This window comes from Equus przewalskii, chromosome 27 (genome assembly GCF_037783145.1).
Source record: "Equus przewalskii isolate Varuska chromosome 27, EquPr2, whole genome shotgun sequence".
NCBI classification, from domain to species: Eukaryota; Metazoa; Chordata; class Mammalia; order Perissodactyla; family Equidae; genus Equus; species Equus przewalskii.
In genome coordinates, this window is record NC_091857.1 from 37,676,282 (window position 1) to 37,694,700 (window position 18,419).

Here is an 18,419-nt window from a genome sequence, read left to right on the forward strand (position 1 = left end):
CAATCGCGGGGCGTGGGCGGGGCCTGAGCGGGCGGTAGTGGGCGTGGCTACCACGGGGCGGGGCGTGGGCGGGGCCGGGGCGGGGCGGGAGCCCCAGCGGCAGCAGAAGCTGGAGCTTGAGCCGCGCGGGGCGCAGGAGCGAGCGCAGCCTCGTGCCCGACGCCCGTCCCCGCCGCCCTCAGTCTTGTCCCCGCCGCCTCTGCCGCCGCCGCCCCCGGGGCATGGCCTGTCTGATGGCCGCTTTCTCGGTCGGCACCGCCATGGTGAGTGAGAGCATCCTTCCTCCCCGGGGCTTGGTTCTATTTTCCAGGAAAGCAAGAAACGCACAAAGACCCGCACCTTCACCCTGACACCCGCCCCTGGGTCTCCGGGGAGGCGCCCGCCTCCCATCGCCCCCCGCCCCGGCCTGGCCCCTCAGGCTGCTTTTTGCACCGGCCGAGGACGCGGGGAAGGCGGAGGGGCCAGGAATGGGCGGGAGGCCCCCGGCAGCCCCGTAAGTGGACAGATGGCCTTGACCTCGTCTGCCTCCCGGTGAGGGGCGTGGGGCCTGGGTCCGAGAGCGCAGTGGGGAGGGCGGCAGCCCGCGCCCGCGGGAAGGGGATCCAATCCCTTTGCCAGCGCGCACGGCCGGGCCGGGGGAGCGGGCACTTCTCGCGCCACCCTCCGGAATGCCGGGCACGGTCCAGGGGAACAAAAGAGGGAGCTGCTCCCTCCGACAACCAGAGTCTGCGCTGCCCCTGCGCTCCCTGGGGACAGCCTCTCCTAGACCTGCTCTAGGAGGAGGCGGTGGAGTCTAGGGAGGCAGACAAGGGGCGAGGCTGGATACCTGCAGGCCACCTTTCTGCACCCTGGAGAGAGACCAGGGTGGGGACAGAGGAGCGCATCTCACTGCTCCCAAGGGTACCAGCTGCGTAGGGGGACCACCGAGTACCGGCGAATTCATTGCTAGACACCGTTACAGCAAGTGCTATTCCCAGGGGTGGTCAAGAGTCTCCTCTTGCTCATTTATAATAGCTCCGTAAACTCACCTTAGGAAAAACAAACTAACCATGACCCACCCATCCCAGGACCTTTCGTTTCCATGCCCAGCACACCAACATAGGTACTTACTGACCAGATTTCAGCCCATCTAAAGTCCAAATAGAAAATATTTCGTATACCAGCCCATCTCGCCCACCCTATCCATCCCTCTTTCTGTCGCCTATGTATTTACTATCCTGCTAGTTTCTTCCCCGTAGGCTGCAAGCCCACAGCGCACAGCAAGCACCGGCTTTTCACCCCCACCCCTCGCGTTTATTTCATTTTTAGCATCCTGTATTTGAAGTCAGCAGGGCTCAGCGGGAGTTGACCGACAGTTACCTCTTGCCTTGAGCTCAAGAAAAAAAAAAGTAGCTGAGTTTCTGCGCATGCTCAGCTCTGACAACTGCATCCTGTGATTGCAAACAGGTTACTGTGGAACATACCCACCCTCGCCAGCTCATTATATAATGATTTTGTGTAAACCGATAGAATGGGGCCGCAGACACGTCCAGGAGGTTGGTAGGGCCAGGGAGGGCCAGGGTCAGGTCTCATTTCTGGGCATACTCTGCCTTTATTACTTAGCTTCTTACGCATCAGAGAGGATGAAAAAAATAGAAAGGCAATCCCTTCATCGTAACATTTGCTCTTATCTGGTTGAATGTTTGTGTAACACTTGGCAATTCTTCCTTTTACATTTGTTCCTGTCTTTGGGATTCTAAAATTATGTTGATAATGGAAAATTAGGGAGATTATTATTGTTAGTTGTAGATAAAGAAAGTTTCGTATCTTTGAGATGCTGGGTTACTCTTGAAGTCCTTTCAGAGCTGCAAAAGAGGCTTAGACATGTGGAAAAAGAATGAATCATTATGTTTTAAGGTATAGAGTTTTTTAATGTCAAGATTACGTTACGTTATGGTTTGATACAGCCCCAGAACTGGAGTGTTTCGTTCACGTGGAGATGCTAATGGCTGGGCGCATCTTTTCAGGGGACGTTGTCTTCTGTGAAAATCATTTCCCACCCCTGAAAACCTTGTTTGTTTGTTTGTTTTTTAATTAAAAAAACTCTACCCAATTCATAAACAAAGAGGCCTTGAGAGATTCCCCAGGATCCTGAGCTTTGCTTCCCCATTGCCCCCTGCTCTGGGTCCAGCCCAGGGCTGACCGCCGGGTGTGAGACAGTGCCCTGGAGAGTGAAGCACCCAGATGGGGTGCTGGCATCCCTGAGCTGGGCTGGGAGGAGTGGGCACAGGTTCCCAATGTGATGGTGGTATTGGAGCTGTTTCAAGCGGGGTTTTGGTGATGGTGAGGTCAGTATTCTGAATGGCCACTCAAGTGGCATCTTCCCTTCGCTTAGTTAAGGGCGTGCCATTTGGGTTATTTTCCTAAAGGCAGTGGCCTTGAGGATTCTCAGCCAGTGCGTTCTCACCTTATGTAACCAGGGTACCAGGGATGGATCTTCCCTCCAATTGAAGGGTCTGCTGCTCTAGGTGGGCACCAAGGCTGGCGGCCATGAACCGAGGAGAGACGTGAGAGAGAGGTGCATGCCCATGTCTGGTGGCTGCGTTCCTCTTCTCTTTCCTGCCTTTCCTTGATGCTGTGAGGAAAAGTTTCTCTCTCTAACCGTGCTTCCCTGGTAAATAGAGTGACCCAGCCTCACAAGGGCCTGGGGGGCTTGCTGACTGTTAGTGACCCTCCCCAGCTGACCGGGCATCTCTACATGCCCAGCATTCAAACTGAAGTCAGGGAGCAAGAAAATATTCTCGTGAACAATCCAAATAGGGTCTCCTTGGCATTCGAGACCTGTGAATGGACTTACCATTATTTACCATTTATTATGCAGCACAAAGTGTGTGTGGAGGGGGGGAGGTCAAAGACAACGCTTCGGTAAGATAGGGGAATATTCAATGAAAGGGACAAATGGGGAAGGAAGCTGTATCTGTTTCATTTTTAATGAGCTCAGGAGGCTAAGGACAAACTCGCTGTAACCTACATTGCTGGCCACTTTCATCTGAGGATGCGTTTCCAGAGAGCTGGTCTATTTTGGAGTGACAGCACTGCCTCCCATCATACAGGATTGCATGATTTTATTAATTGAGTGAGGCGCTGGACAGCCCTGGAGGAAAGGTGGCTAGTGGTAGGCACTGCTTTGGAGTCAGGTCATTTGGGGGTGGGGTTGTATGTATGGTTTCCTCAGTTTCTTGTGGATTTCCCTGCAGTGGACAGGGGCTAGGATGAGCCAGGGTCACCTACAACTTGCCTAGGGAAAGCTAAGCAATGTTCAAGTGCTGTTAAGGATGCTGGCTGGGAGAATAGGGTGCACAGAGCTGGACCCCGGCTTGGCTGCTCATTAACCAAGGGGTCCAGGGCAGGCGGGGCAGTTTCTCTATGCCTTAGCTCCCTCCTCTGAGCTGGAGGAAGGGGAGATATAATACCTCCTGCTAGAGCTGTGGAGATAGTAAGAGGCATGATCTCTGCAGACTGGAGTTTGATGGGGGCATTGTAACTGCTGAATCAGTAGTAATCAGAATGGGCACATTATAACTGTTGCTTATAATCACTTACCTCGTAGGCAGGACGTGCTAGCATTTAACACTTTAAATAGTAGGTACTTGACCCTGCCTCCTCTCTCTCTCTTTCTCCCCCAAATCAGTTTAGTCACCCAGCTTTGTCCTTCTGGCCTGTCCATTTGTCTCCATCCCCACTGCCACCAACTGGTTAAGGCCACTGCCCCCCTCCCGTCTGCACGTTGCTGCAAGAGATGCAGTTCTGGTCCGTTACTTCCCGGTTTGAGAGCCCTCCGTGGCCCCACAAAGACCTCGAGATTGAGTGCAAAACCCTTAACAAGGTGTGCAAGCCCTTCTCCATGGGGACCCTGTGTGTCTCTCTGGTCTCATCTTTCTCCACAGCCCCCTCCCCTCCTGCCCTCCCCACCTCTCCAGATCGGAGCCCCAGCCCCTGAATTTCTCTCACATCTCCGAATATTCCCCTCACTCTTGCTGCTGAGCCTTTGCACATGCTGTTCCCTCACAGGAAGCATCGTGAACCAGCCCCCCCTCCACCACCTCACTAATCTCAGATTAGATTTTATTTCCTCAGAAACACTTTGTGCTGTGTGCCCCCACCCAGGGTCCACGCTGCCTCAGCAGTCCCTTCCGGGTCTCTGCGTGGTCTCCTTATAGCTCTTGCTTCACTGTACTGTAATTGCCCCCGACCTCGAACATGAGCTTGCTGAGGCCACAGGCCATGTCTTTCTGGCTGACTACTGACCCCCGGGGCTTTATTTGGTTCTCAATTTGTTGAATGAATGAGTGAGTGAGTGAGTGAGTGAGAGAATAGAAAGGTTAGAATCTAGAGGGGAAAGTCAGACCCTCATCATCATACAGGTCTGGCACCTGCCATGGTCAGTAGGTGCGTGGAGTCATGACTCTCCCTCCCTGTATTCATGTGGGTTTCATCAAAAAGGAAAGCCGGGAATATCCTGGGCTTCCTCAGGTGCTGACACCTCTGGTGGGTGCTGGGGGAGCGTACGGATGATCCCTGGCAGCTGGAATGCTGGGGTGAGGTCGAGGGGGCCGCCACTGGAGAGGAGTTGCTGATGCTCCCCACCCCCAATTCAGCTCACAGTGATTGGGAATTCCCGGGACAGTGCAAGTCCTCCAGCAGGATGTGGGTTTGGAACCAGATGTTTAGCCTTTCCACTTAGGTGGCAAGGTGGGGGTGAGAACAGACTTTGGGGACCAGGCCTGGAGCTAACTGTCTTGCCCACTGCTCTCTCCACTACCCCCCAAAGCCAGGGTTTGGTGCTTCTGGGGCTCCTGTGGAGTCAGAGTGGGTTATGAACCTGGGGCGGCAGCTCGTGCCCCCAAAGGGCAGGATAGGTGGGCAAGGGGCTGGCCTCTGGTGCCCGCTGTGGGGGCTGGAGCTGCAGTTGCACACTCTTTCCCTGTCGGCCAACACGCTGAGCCGAGTCAGGGTCTCCTATTACTCCTTACGAGGCCCCAACACAGAAAGCCCTGGGGGAGCTCAGCTGCAGAGGCGATGTCCTGGGGCTCCCTCTTGGGAGTTGGGGAGGCACGTTCTCACACCCATCCCGGTTCTAGCTAACACAAACCTTCCGCGACTTTGCTGGGAATGTGTGAAGCTCCTTATGTTTGCATTTGAAACATCTCACATGCTGGAGGCCAGCAGCAACCAAGCTTAATCCCGCCAGAATTTTACTCTGCACTGTAATTTTTATCCACAGAATGTTATAGACGGTGAGCTAAGTTTTGATTCGGTTAAGCTTCTCAGAGGTAGGAGATGCCGGGAGGGGTGTGTGTGTGCACGCGTGCCTTTTTCTTCTATGGCAAAGCGACATTTTCAAATATCCCAAGAACCAGAAGCCCCTACGCTCACATCTCCCCATCTCCCTATTTGTGTTTTAAATACTCAAAACCTCCACGCCCTCCAAGGTTTTTGAGCCCTTAAGGACCATGATGGAAATAATGCCAGCTCTTCAAGGATGGTCGCGGACCCTCTGGAGGGCGTTCTCATGCGGGAAGGGCTCCTTGTGGCCGCTAGAGTTGCTGGGTTCTATAGGGATATTTTTGGATGACCCAGTCTCTGCTTTTGTTTTGGATTTTTGATTAGAAACAATAATGATTCAAAAGCTCTCAACTCTAAAGAAATACCTCATAAATGTATGGAAAAATAACAGTCCGATGTTATCCCTCTTTAGAACAAATAACACAGCAGTGTCTCCCCATCCCACAGCACTTGCAAGGGCCTGAGTGATCGGAGATGGTTCTCGACGGGCTCTCCCACCTAGGCAGACCGCCTTCAGCAGGATGGAGGATGTTGCCAAAGGCCCATGCTTTTGGCACCGTGGATCCTTCTCTCTTGATTCAAGAGACAGCAAGAGAAAGCACAGCATAACATTTGTCCAGCCCAGGGCTCTTCTGTATTTTGGAGGTACCTGAAGCATATTGATTCGCTCAGGGTTGCCAAGCCATTAGTAAAAGATATTCCTTTCTTTGCATAAATACTTTTGGTTCTTGGCACATCTCTAACTGTTCAGTTGGCTCCCCATGGAAGCTTTAAAAGCCAAAGGAGCTCCAATATATTAGGGATTCTGGTGATGCAGTGGAAGGAACACCTGACTGGGTTTTTTTAATGACTCAAATTCTGGGCTCACTTCTGCCCCTCACTTGACTGTAGGGCTCAGAGCAAGTTCCTTAAACTCTCTGTGCCTCAGTTTGCTCGTCTGTATAAGAGAGGGAAAAAAAATCAACCTTTCCAAATTTTCAGTGCTGCAGTGGAAATACAATGAGAGAAGAGAGTTGTAAGTGATTTGGAAAATGTACAAGGAGGATCTGAAGGCCAGCTCCCATAAAACCTAGCAGTTCAAGAGGTGTCATTACTACTGAGAAATGCTCACAAGGAAGGTGACACAAGGAAGGCCCTACAAGAGCTCACTTTCCATAAAACTTTTTCAGTTATACCTTTGTTAGGAGCCTGATGCATCTTTATTGGGTTTTTTAATGAGCGGACTGTAGTTGGAGAATTTTTTTATGGTGGCGACGTTTCATTCTTTCAGACAAGTGATTCATTTATTACAGCTTTGTGATGAGATTTTATGATTCCAAATTAGGACTGGTAGATCAGTTTAATATTGTATCTTCAGCATGTTTTAATAGAAGAAAAAGTGGTGGCCAGAGATGACAGATTCCTCCAGGTATGCACCTATCCTCTCGTGCGAGGCTGCCCGTATTTTGCTGTGAATAATCAAGACGTGTTGCCATGAATAATCAAGACCCTGAGCCTGATGGCGAGCCCCTTGTGCTCTTTCCCTTGATGTAACTCACCACCTCTCTTGGTGCTTCCTCCCGTTTTTCTAGAACGCCAGCAGTTACTCTGCAGCGATGACGGAGCCCAAGTCGGTGTGCGTCTCGGTGGATGAGGTGGTCTCCAGCAACATGGAGGCCACCGAGACGGACCTGCTGAATGGACATCTGAAGAAGGTGGACAACAACCTCACGGAAGCCCAGCGCTTTTCCTCCTTGCCTCGGAGGGCGGCTGTGAACATCGAATTCAAGGACCTCTCCTACTCGGTCCCAGAGGGTCCCTGGTGGAAGAAGAAAGGTAGGGAGGGGCTGCTGTGTGTGTTAGGAGGCCGGAGGAGCTGTGAAGGAGGCTGCAGGTTGTTGGGGAAATCCAGGTCTGGAAGCTGGGAGCCGAGCGTTCTTTCCACTCCGTTGCTGTGGTGGCCAGTTTATTTAGTTGCTTTATGCCTGATTTTGTCTCACCTATAATATGAACAGGCTGGCTTAGATGACTCAAGATTCACGGTGGCTCTTAAATTCTGATATGATCACAAAGAATTTCACAAAGCCGACCAGTGTCCATGTGCGCTGGCTTCCGGCGTGCACACAGAGGGTCCCCTTTAGTGGATGCTGTTCACTGAAGTTAGTCTTTCAGGATGGGACTGTTTTTCAGTGTTTCAGAGAAAAATGGAAGACAGGTGCTCCCTCTCAAGTTTGAAGTATTAAAAAGTATCCAGTGACCTACAGTGACTTCTCAGGAAACCAATCATTTGCATTTGAGGATCTTGAAAGGACTGTCTCTTGGGTGGTATTGGTGGGCTAAAAATAAACTATAGTCAAATGAGCCATGGAAATAAAATAGAAGAGGCGAGAGGATAGAACTCTGGAGGTCTCTGGAAAGCCACACAGCACAGGGGTTGGCCGCCGGGTGTTAGCCGGAATTGACCACGGACGATATTTTGAGTTTTCTTAGCTACCTGGATATTCCTTTGCCAACTTTAGATTTTCAAAGTGTATAGAGTCAATGCCTCTGTGGGCCGGTATATCTTTTTCCAGCCTGACATTTCTTCCTGTGGAACTTACTCCTCATCTCCCTCTGCTCTCTGCACCCATCCATCCATCTTTCAGGACATTGCCAGGAAACAATGGTCCTTAGCTTCTAATGAATCATCTAAAACAACTTGAAAAATCTATGAAGAATTTGGAACAATTCACAAAGTGACTCGGGTACCACTGGAATAGTCTTAACTTTTTAAGACTCTCAACTTAAATCTACATTCAGCCTTTCTTTTTAAAGAAGACCCACCAAGACTCACTTTCTTTTTTTTTTTTCTTTTTCTTTTTTTTCTCTGTTACCTTCATTTTCTTTTCCTGCTCTCTTGAAGCTAAGCGGCTGAGACTGCTGCTGCGGCCACTCTGGACTTCTTGTAACCACAGTTTTAGAACTTTGATTGACTGGTCCCTGGCACCTGTGAGCCAAGTGGTTGTTAGATGACTTTGTGTCCGTTTACACAACCAGGAACAGATCCTGAACCTTTTCAACGGCTGACCGTACAGCATTGTTATCTGACACTTACATTTTCAGAGTATGCCAGCCTGTCTTGTTAAGAAAGAAATTCTGTGCCCGGCTCAGGGTGGAGCCCACTCGTTGGAGCCTACTGAAATTTCAGTATAGGGTTATAGCCTTTTCCTTCTCAACTTGTAAAAAGATTTTACCGAAAAAACGCACAGAGTAACCAGGAGGGCCTTTTATGTTTTGCTTTGATTTGTCTATATAGACAAATAGTGACAACCCAGTGAGTGACACAAATCAGTTTCTGTCCATCTGTCACGTGTGGCTTTGGAAATGTTGTCATGATGGTTGAAATGCTTGGATGGGTACCCTCTAAAGTGAAGATAGCTTGCAATGTGGAAATGCAAACATGTGAAAATGGTGGCAGAATCTTGGTTTGAAATCCAACACAGCAGGTGCTGGCCTGGTGTTTGCAAGTGAACAGTATCATTTCCTAGGCAACTCTGTGACTTGTCAACCCTTTATTCTCTAAATGTTAGGACTGGTCAAAGTTAGCCCATGGTGATGGCCTCTGAGGTAATGAGGGAGGGGCCAACCTTGGAAGCTCCGCCCAGGCGGCCACCAGTAGGCATTGCCCTGTAGTAACCTTTGTGGGCTCAGGAGGGAAGGAGTAGGAAGTGAGCCCTGAGCCCTGAGGGACCTGCCTGTGAGTCAGAGATGGCTAGGGCCAGAGGGGAAGACAGGCAGGATAGGTCTGGTGTGTCCCAGTTGCTGGTTTCTCCACCAGCGAGGCCTGATTTCTCTGACTTCCTCCCCAGCCTCCCCTCAGCAGCAGCACCTGTGTCTGCTTTGCCCTCCCTGCCCTTCCTCCCCCACGGGCCCCCCATTTCCTTTGTTCTTGGTACCCTGCGATTCAGAATGTAGATGGTTTTTCACTCTAGCAAAACCTTAGGGTGGGAAATGCTTGTCCACCTTCTCCTTAAATGGAAAAGGAGATTGAGTGGTTAAGAGGCTTGTTGCCCGTCTGCCTGAGCTGGGGAGGCCGGCCTGGGCTTGGGGCGGGGATTTCTAACTCTGTAGTTTGACTGGGTGCTCATGCCGTGCCTGGCACAGGGCCCACGGGGCCAAGGTCCCTGTAGCCACAGGGGAGCAGTGCTCCTCGAGGCTCGGTGCCCGCAGGGCCTGCACTGCTGCTGCTGGGTGGGTCGGTGCCCATTAGACTGGAGGCTGCATCCAGGAAAAGCTAGAGTTTTCCCGAGGAAGGGAGGTAGCTGCTTACTGCGTCCTTGTCACCAGTGGGGTCTGGAGTGCTACATTCAGTTGGCTCAGAACTTGGGACCATGTTTACCCAACAAAGGAGCACCCCCAGGACAAACAATAAAAGTGTTAACTCTGGACCCAGGCATCGCGGCTGCCCAGAGGGGGTCCTTTGGGTGGTACATGTCAAGGCCACCTGCTTCTTTCCCACCCGGGTCCCTGCCTTCCTTGTCAGCTTCCGAGCCCTCTCCTTCATGGGGTCTGTCTCCTTTCCCTTCCACGTGGGTCTTATCTTTCCTGCTTTTGTCCTTCTGATCACTGGCGATTGTCTCAGTCCCAGCCATGATTAGGTGAAGCTTGGAAGTCAAATCCCAGTGGCTCTCTGCATCTCCCTCTTCTCACTGTGGCAATCCTATATTTGGCATCACCTCCGTGTGCCGCCAAGTGAGACCGGCCTTGGGGGCAGGAGCGCTTTCTCTTACTGCTGTCACCATATTAGTTTTGCTGTCCATATCAAGTTTTTAATTTTTTAAAATTCACCTTTACGTGTTGAGCTCCTTATAATGACCACACTGGGGCTGGACGCCATGGCCTGGAGGAGGGGTAGTGGCCTCTCAGAGCATGCAGCTGTGGCGGTTTCGAGAGTAGTCTTGAGGTGAAGGAAGCAGGAGCCTGAAAGCAGGAATGGTTTGCTCAAGGTCAGAGCCAACTCTGGGACCAGCTGTCTGACTCCTAGTCCGGACTTCTTTACATCGCAAAGACACTGGACCACTCCAGTAAATCCCAGGGAAAGCCTCTTCTCACAGGATTTCTCCCAGAACACGGTGCCATGACACAAACTCGACATCGAATGCTGTAGCAAAGCTCGGCATTGTGATTAGAATAATAACATAAACTCCTACATAATGACTTTAGAGAAAGAGAGCTTCATAATCCTTAGAAGAAAGGTGATGAGTGGATCAACAGCAGCATTTTTAAGGAGATGTCATGCACTGATTCTTTAAAATCCTGGAGCTTGACGATTGCCAAGCATTGAACATGGCATTTAACAAAACATCTTGTATTTTCAATTGTGGTTCCATTTCCACCATATGATTAATGATGCCTTTGGAGGAAAAACTGGATCATATAATAGATTCCTAGTAGAGAGCATAATTGTGAAAGGAACTATTCTCGGGAGGGGAAAGTACACCCCAAGGATAACCTCACTGGCTTCTCATACAGTAATTACTTTCCCTCAAGGAATTCACGCGCGTAGCATAAGTTGATGGGGCAAAGGATTTGGAACAATATGGACTTCGGTGCCGTCACACCAACTATCGTGTCAGGGGACACATTGGAACAATCTGCCTCAGTTGTCCTCCCACACGCCTCAGTGTCACTTACTTTTCAAGCTCCTTTTGCCTCCTGTAAGATAGACATTACATTGGTAACACTGAGGCCCCCTCATTAAGAAGAGAGTCCGCATCATGGAATTCTTAGAAGGTGTGGGTGGTGGTGATGAGAAGATTTTACACGTAAATAGCACTTTCTGCTCTCAGAGCCCATTCACACAGGGTCTCTTTTTTATTAGGACGTGAGTGGTCACATGGACAAGTGGAGTACTTGGGGGTTCTCTGGATCATGGGGCCCCTCAAGGAGACCAGCACAGTTTCCATTTGTAAAATGAGAGCAGGTCTTCAGTTCACTTGGCGCAGGGGCCAATTCTGCCCTTTCTCTCTGTGGAATACATGAGGCTCAGAGACAGAGCCCAGGTCGCAGAACCACAGACGGTGGGACTTGAAAGCAGGTCTGCGGGATTTGAGGCCAAGACCAACAAGGAAGCTAGTAAGCATGTGATGCTGAGGTGGGCACACCCCTGGACCACCATGGCATGGATGCGCCTCACCCCATCCTACAAAACCATTAGGGGTTGCCTTGACTGTTAACGCTGACCTACCTTCCTTTGAATTGACCTGCTTGTGTATCAAGCACCCTTTGCCATCACGAGGACGCATAAAGGAAGGTCCTAGTCCTTTGCAGAGGCCCTAGCCCTCCTGTCCCCTCAGCAGAGAGGAGACGCTGATGTGTATGGCGTGCGTGCACACAAACAGGTGACATGATTCTTAGAGATTAAATACACCTCCCAAGATTACCTTGTGATGAAGCTCAGGTTGAGAACAAAAGTAATCGTATCTGGGGCTTTAGAGAGTTTTCTTTACTATTCCTGAGCCAGGCCGCTGTCTCAACATGGTAACACTCTGATGGAATGGAACAGCATCTCCCACTTTGAAATCCAGCCCTCCAACCTCATCCTTGCCAAATGCCAGGAAGGAGTTAAACATTCTGGGCGGCTCCATGGCAGATTATCTGTATTGGTTTGCTTCTAAGCTATAAAGATGAGTTTGAACACCCTTCTCAAATTCAAGTATTTTTTTTTTCTCTTAATTTCCACAAGGCCTGTCATGACAGGCTGGCCAAAATGAGTGGAATGTGCCATTAATAAATCTCTTTCAGGAATTCCATTAAGGGAAGGCTGGATTCCAACCAAGCGCTGGGCGACTTGATCCAACAGACTGGAGCAGGGATGGGAAGGGAAGGCCAGTTAAAGGAGGACCGTAGCAATGCCAAGGCAGCTACGGGTTTTCAGAGGGGTGGGCTGCTCCGGTTCAAAGGGGGATTTATATTCTCCTAGCGTGAATGAGTTACCTTTGTGCTTCCTGGGAACTCTCATGCTAAGGTGGGCCTTCTTTGGGGCACAGAAGGAAACTGTTTTGAATGCCCTGCCTTTGTCTTCATTTGAGGCTGTAGCTGTCTTTTAGTGCAGTGAGGGGAATCTAAGCCCAGCTTCCAGGGGCTCCCTGCTTGAGGCTAGGGGTTTCCAATGGGATCTTAATGGCCCTACGTTGCCTTGGTGAACCCAGACGACTGGAGAGCTCCTCTCTTCCCCTCTGGGGACAGTTCTTAGGTTCTCAGTACCTGGCAGCTCCCTGGGGCAGGTAGGCAGGCCACCCACTCAGGCCCCTTTGGTGATGAGGTCTTCTGGAACAGTTCCGATCCTCTGCCTTATAGGCTCCAAAAAGGCTTTGAAAAAATGTTGAGGATGAGCAAATCTCTCCGCAGACGCCTGACAGATGAGTGTATGGTGACTATGTGCAAAACCGAAAGGCTTTGCTAGTTTACAAGCAGAACTCTAAGTCCCGGGGGTCTAGATGCTCCCCTCCTCCAGCCAGCACATCCTCTCCCTTTGAGCATGCTGCGTGGAAGCCAAGCCATCAACAGTTGGGACCCTGGATCCGAGGTGCATGATTCAAGGGTGTGGCACTCTCAGGCTCAACAGCCCCCATAGACATGGCTTAGGCAGCCCTGCAAACACTGGCCTTGAGGTCTATTCCCCTTCGCTTCAATGTCTGGCCACTTGTCCCCTTCCGATCGGTGGGTTCTTTATTTGGGCATGCTAATACTTTTCCATTTTCCCAGAGAGCACTCCTGTTCTTGAGCCTTCTGGTCTCTTCAGTAGGACTTTGCAGGACTGTGCTCTGCTCAGTGGGGGTTGGTGTCACTGTTTCACTCTTTGAGGACATCCCTGCCACACTCATTTTCACCTCCTGAGTGGGTGCCTTCCTGCCTTCCTGTAACACCCCGAATCTGCTTGTATCTTGAAAACTCCACATTCTCAAACTAAAGTCCTCCCTTATATGCCAGAACCTAATCGGCCAAGTCCAAGAAATACCCCAAGGTGACATATTGCTGAACATGAAACCATTTCTTTTGTTTACAAATTGGCAGGAAAAAAACGTTTAGTAACCATACACCTGCTCTTTTTGAGTTCAGTTCCAGAACCAACAGATTTGCTTATTTAAGAAACAAAGGTCACCACGTGGATCAGATCAAATATATTTAGAAAGACTGAACTGTACAAAGTAGGGGTTTGTAGAATGGGGGTGCATTCCCTACAAACCCGTGCTGATGAAGTTCCAAAACCTTTACAGGAAAGCTGACCTTCAAATGAAATATATCTAATACTAAGTGTTTTCGGCTACTCTATGAGAAAAGGCATCAAAAGGAGTCTTGAGGGTCGAGGATGGCAGCGGATGGGCCTGAAGAGGTCTGACACACAGCCACTGGTTTCACTTCTCACTTTGTCAGCTGTGTTGTTGTTAATCACCTTTGTGCTCTGTGGGGTAAATGGCACTTGGTGTAAAAATTAAGACATGCCAGAGTGACTTCAAGACTGTGAACTGTTATGTCCAACTCAGAACCTATATCTAGAGCCGGAATCTTGGAGCTCCCTCGTCTGACGTCTCCCCCATGAAGCAATGCTTCTTGCCTCATCCCCAGCAACAGGCGGCCAGCCTCTGTCTGAGCACTTCCAGTAGCCGGGGACTGACACCTCCTGTCATGTTTGCACAACTCTTATTCTTAGAAAAGGCTTCTGTCTGTTGAGCTCAAGTCTGAATTCGAGTAATGTTCATTTGTTGATCCAAGTTCTGCTTTTTGGGACTCTGCAGAACACATGTAATCTTGGCCTTGAGATGAGCTCACAAACTAGGAGGAAAAAAGCCTAACCAAGTACTAAACAGTAACCAAGTGCCTCAAGACCCAGGGCTGCCTGGAAAGGAGGAAATAAGAAGCATGTGGCCCTTGGAGGAAATGAGGCCAGTGTCCCACCTTGGGAGTAGACATCACTGTGGCATCTCTGGGGGGCAGGGCAGTGAGCAGGAGGCCCGGCTGGAATGTTCTTGCTCTCGGTTTATACACTGACAAGGGTGGAGCTGAGTAGTGCAGCAGATTATGAGTCACTCTTTCTGTTTCTCTTACTGTCATAAGGTAAGCTGGTGCGCTTGTACGAAAAAGTCCCTCGGCTTGAAATCTCAGTGGCCCATCTCGAAAGTGAGCCTTTCAGCAAGAGTTTTTTGGGATTTCTCAGTTGTTATTTCTGCTCTCCCACTTCTTTTAGGAGAAGTGTTTATTTTTTCATCAAAAATAACTGTTTACCAAGCAGATGCTCTTTGCTTTAGCACACTGCATCCTTGAGCCCTCACGGAAAGCCATAGGGCACATCAGCCTGGACATCTTGCCCAGGACGAAAGGAGGCTGAGGGGGAGGCAGAGGTTGGAGTCAGCCTTAAACCTCCTCTTCACTCGCAGACGCTCAAGCAGCTCCTTTGGGAACTCATCTCCCTTCCTCGTTTCTCAGGCCTGTGTTAAATGACCTGTGTTGTGTCTTCTTTGCTGGTGACATACACAATCGCAGACCCTGGTGGCAGCAGAGGTGCCACCTCAAAGGCTTCCCCACCTCCCGGGAAACGGGGCCCCCAGATTTCCTTCATGGGCTGGGCTAGGGGGCAGTCTCCGTCCTGTGCCTGGAACTCGATGCACGTGGCCAAGGGCTATGCTGGGCACCTCTGCTCGCCCTCGCCCTCCAGGATGGGGTTATCTGGCCACCTGTCCTGTACTCGGACATTCCTTACAAGGGCGATGGGACTGGCTTGTCTCCAGGGAACGACTTCAGTCTGGGCAATTTTCACCTGCACGCGCCGGGGAAGGCGAGGCTCTGGCCAGCCGGCGGCCTTTCCCGGGCTTTAAATATGGAGTAAAAGCCCATCCCTTTCTCCGGCTGTGCCCTGCCGAGTCTGCAGGACCGGGCCCAGGGTGACGTTCGCTCTGTCCCCACCAGGCGGCCGGGATACACCTGCTCTCACATGTAGACCTGCCGCAGGTCTGGCGGAGGCTTGCTGCAGACCTTCGCGTTTCCTGGGAACCCTAAATTCTCAATGGTCGGGCGAGAACAGCACCGCCGGACCCCACCCCCCCCCGCGCGTGCGCAAGTGCGGGTGGGGCAAGTGTGCGCCGCCGCGCCTGCGCAGTGGCCGCCGCCCGCCGCCGCCGCCCTCGCCGAGGTTACTCTCGGTCAATGCTCGCGGGTAACCTCGCCGGCGCCGCGCGCGGGGCGCTGTTGCCAGGCGGGAGCGGAGGATGTGGAGCAGCTCGGCCCGGATGCTGCGGCCTCTGCGGCCTCTGCCGGCCGGGGTCTCCACCTCCCCCGGGCAGCACGTGGGACCCCTGGGCGTGCAAACCCCGCGCTCCGCCCCAGGTCCAAGGAACACCTGGACCTGGAAAGTGCGAGAACCTTTGCAGTAGCCTAATTTCACTCTAGAAGACGTCACCACAATGGATCTGATGAATGGAGATGCTTTTTGCCAGATGATTATTGTTTTGATGTCTGTTTAAGCATAACTGGGGGACTTCGCTGGAGCGGAAATAGCACACAGAGATTCAGAAAGGACATCCTCAGGAAAATGGCTGGCGTCCTGTGTCGTGTCTGCATCCTTATAGCTTTCATCACAGTGGGGACGCTTCACGAATTTCCCAGACTTCTGCTTAAAGTGAAAGCGCCGTCAGATCAGGTCGCACACGTTTTCCAAGAGACAACCGGTTTCTGAATCCTTATAAAACATTCTCGTTTGGGGTTCAACCTGGGGGTGAAGTGATAAAGTCAAGGCCGCTCGGGTTGGGCCAGGCAGGTCCAGCAGGAAGCAACCAGTCATGGTTCTTCTTCCTGGTCAGCGTTTAAAAATGAGCGGGCGGTTTTGGGATTCCTGGAACTCCCCTTAGGAATCTGAAGCGGCAGATCCAGTAAGCCGGCCGGAATCCAGTGTCGCCACGACACTGCTGCTTGCCTGCTCCCCGCTGACTCACTTGCATCCTGGCACGTTCTAGAGGCAAGGAGAAACAATAGCTGAACTTTAAGGTGTGTTCTCTGTAACATCTTGTTGTTGTTTGTGCCCTCGATGCCAATTCCTAACGACCCTGTGGACAGCAGAGCAAAACCTTGCCCAATCTTTTTGCACTGTCCTGTCACCTTCCAGCACCACATCACGCAATGCTGCTATCCTTAGGGTTTTCGTGGCCAGTTTTTTCAGAAGTGGGTGGCCGGGTCCTTCTTCCCCATCTGTCTTAGTCTGGAAGCTCCACTGAATCCTGTCCACCATGTGGGCACCCTGCTGGAATTTGAAATCCTGGTGGCACACCTTCAGCATCACAGCAACACAGCGACCGCAGTATGACAACCGACAGACAGGTGGTGTGGATCCCTGACCGGGAAATAAACCCGGGGGCCAAGGCAGCGAGAGCGCAAAATCTTAACCACTAGACCACCAGGGCTGACTCTTGTGTAGCATCTAGTACCCGTCAATGTGATGATAAACATCAATATGATTTCTACCAGTTGGGCTCCATTCCAACGCCTTGAAGGCCTGGGACTGCCTTGGTGGAATCGAGGTGCCATGCTTGCCTTCCCTGGGGACCAGGGCCTTCTCGAGACACCAGGCTGGTCTGGTTCCTTTGGGCTTAATTAAGGTGTGCTATGAGAGGTTAAACACCGTCATTCATATGCTTTCTCAACCTTTTGGGTCCCTGAGTAAGCGCAAGGAGACCAAGGGCTGGGGACTTTTCTCATAGTCTTGGGTTTTACTTGGTTGCTTATTTGATTCTGCGATTGTACAGTTGATATTTTTGTCAACCTACGTGGAGATTGTAGTTCTCAAGTCTCTGAGACTCCCTGAGCTGAAGGTGGGTACAGGAAGTCAGAGACGATGGTGGGTAACTTTTATACAATAAATTCCCTGTTAGGCTTGCCTGAGGTGTTGCTGGTGAGGTGGATGAAAACCTTTGGAAAAAGGAGGAAGTGCACGTTTACCATCCCGGAGGCGTTCTCTTACTATAGACAATAGGAATGTGTATTGCTAACATAAGAACCTACCGTATGCAAAGTCTGGCTGAAAAGTGGGGAGCCCTGACATTTAGTTTCATATTTTATCGGAATCCCTGTTAACACTTGCAAAAGGAGGCTTGTGGTTTTCCGGTTTCTAAAGACCTGGGTATCAGCTGGTCCAGAGAAGGGTTGTGTCCTAAATAGTGTGAGCAGGGAGCCGTCTCCTCATGTGCTTCTAGTCCTGCCTCCCTTTAGCTGTCATAAATTCACCATGTGCCCTGGGCCAAACCATGCCACTTTTTCTCATCTCCGATTTTTATCTGGCTTAGAGAGGATGACGATTATCATCTCATGACTTTCTCTCTTCTTTCTGTGCTGCTTGATTTCCGAATGGGATGTGTCTCTATAATATAAATTTCACAACCCTTAGCCAGGTCTAAGAGGCCCTCGTTGGGCCCTTTCCTCTTGCCTCCCAGCCTCTGTTCTCTGAGGCCACTCAGCCTGGGCTAGCCCGGGGCAACTGCCAGTTGAGAAAGGGGTCTGCTCACACAGTGTTTGTGTGTGCTTTGCTAGGAGCACCCCTGTGCCAGGAGCCCACCTGGCCTCCCCAGGCTGGCAGAAGCCTTCCTTCATTCGTCCTTACCTCTGTGGCCACGGTCCTTCCTGGGTACCTGTGCCCCTGTGTGCTATGATCATTGCGCTCAGCACACAATTTTGCGTTTGTCTTCCTCTGAGCTTCCGAATAGGGACTGTGTCAGTTACGGCTTACCCCTGTCACCCAGCCCAGGGCCTGGCTCAGAGTCGGCACTCAAAGATGTCTTCCACCCGAGTGAATAAAATAACAAAATGAGGATCACAGCAGAGGAGCCTAAGCCTTCACCCCAGAGGGAAGTGGGGAGGAAAAGCAAGAGCCTCCAGGAGGTGGAATGTTTTGATCTCCCTTGCTGAGTGGAGCCCGTGAGCCATCCCTGATTAACCATCCCAGAGGTGGTTTCTGGGTGCTGATTCCTCCCGTCAGCCCAGCCACTGGCCTCACCTCCAGCATCGTGGACGGGCAGGCGTGGTGTTGCGTGGTGATGAGAGCCTGGATTCTGGGTCAGGCAGCCTGCTCTTGGACCCTGGCTCCACCCCTT

The 18,419-nt window shown here is 51.2% G+C and overlaps 1 protein-coding gene across 4 annotated transcripts in view; it reads left to right on the forward strand.

The window, feature by feature from the left end:
* Window positions 1–66: 66 nt before the first annotated feature.
* Window positions 67–18,419, forward strand: part of ABCG1 (ATP binding cassette subfamily G member 1) — a 69,411-nt gene continuing 51,058 nt past the window's right edge. For 2 of the 4 annotated variants that reach the window (XM_070597824.1, XM_070597827.1), the window contains exons 1-2: window positions 71–263; window positions 6,897–7,140. In XM_070597824.1, the coding sequence (XP_070453925.1) occupies window positions 222–263; window positions 6,897–7,140 (286 nt within the window). In that variant the 5' untranslated portion in view covers window positions 71–221. Of the gene's footprint in view, window positions 264–6,896; window positions 7,141–18,419 lie in introns of all 4 variants that reach the window. The other 2 variants (XM_070597826.1, XM_070597825.1) reach the window with 2 other exon arrangements.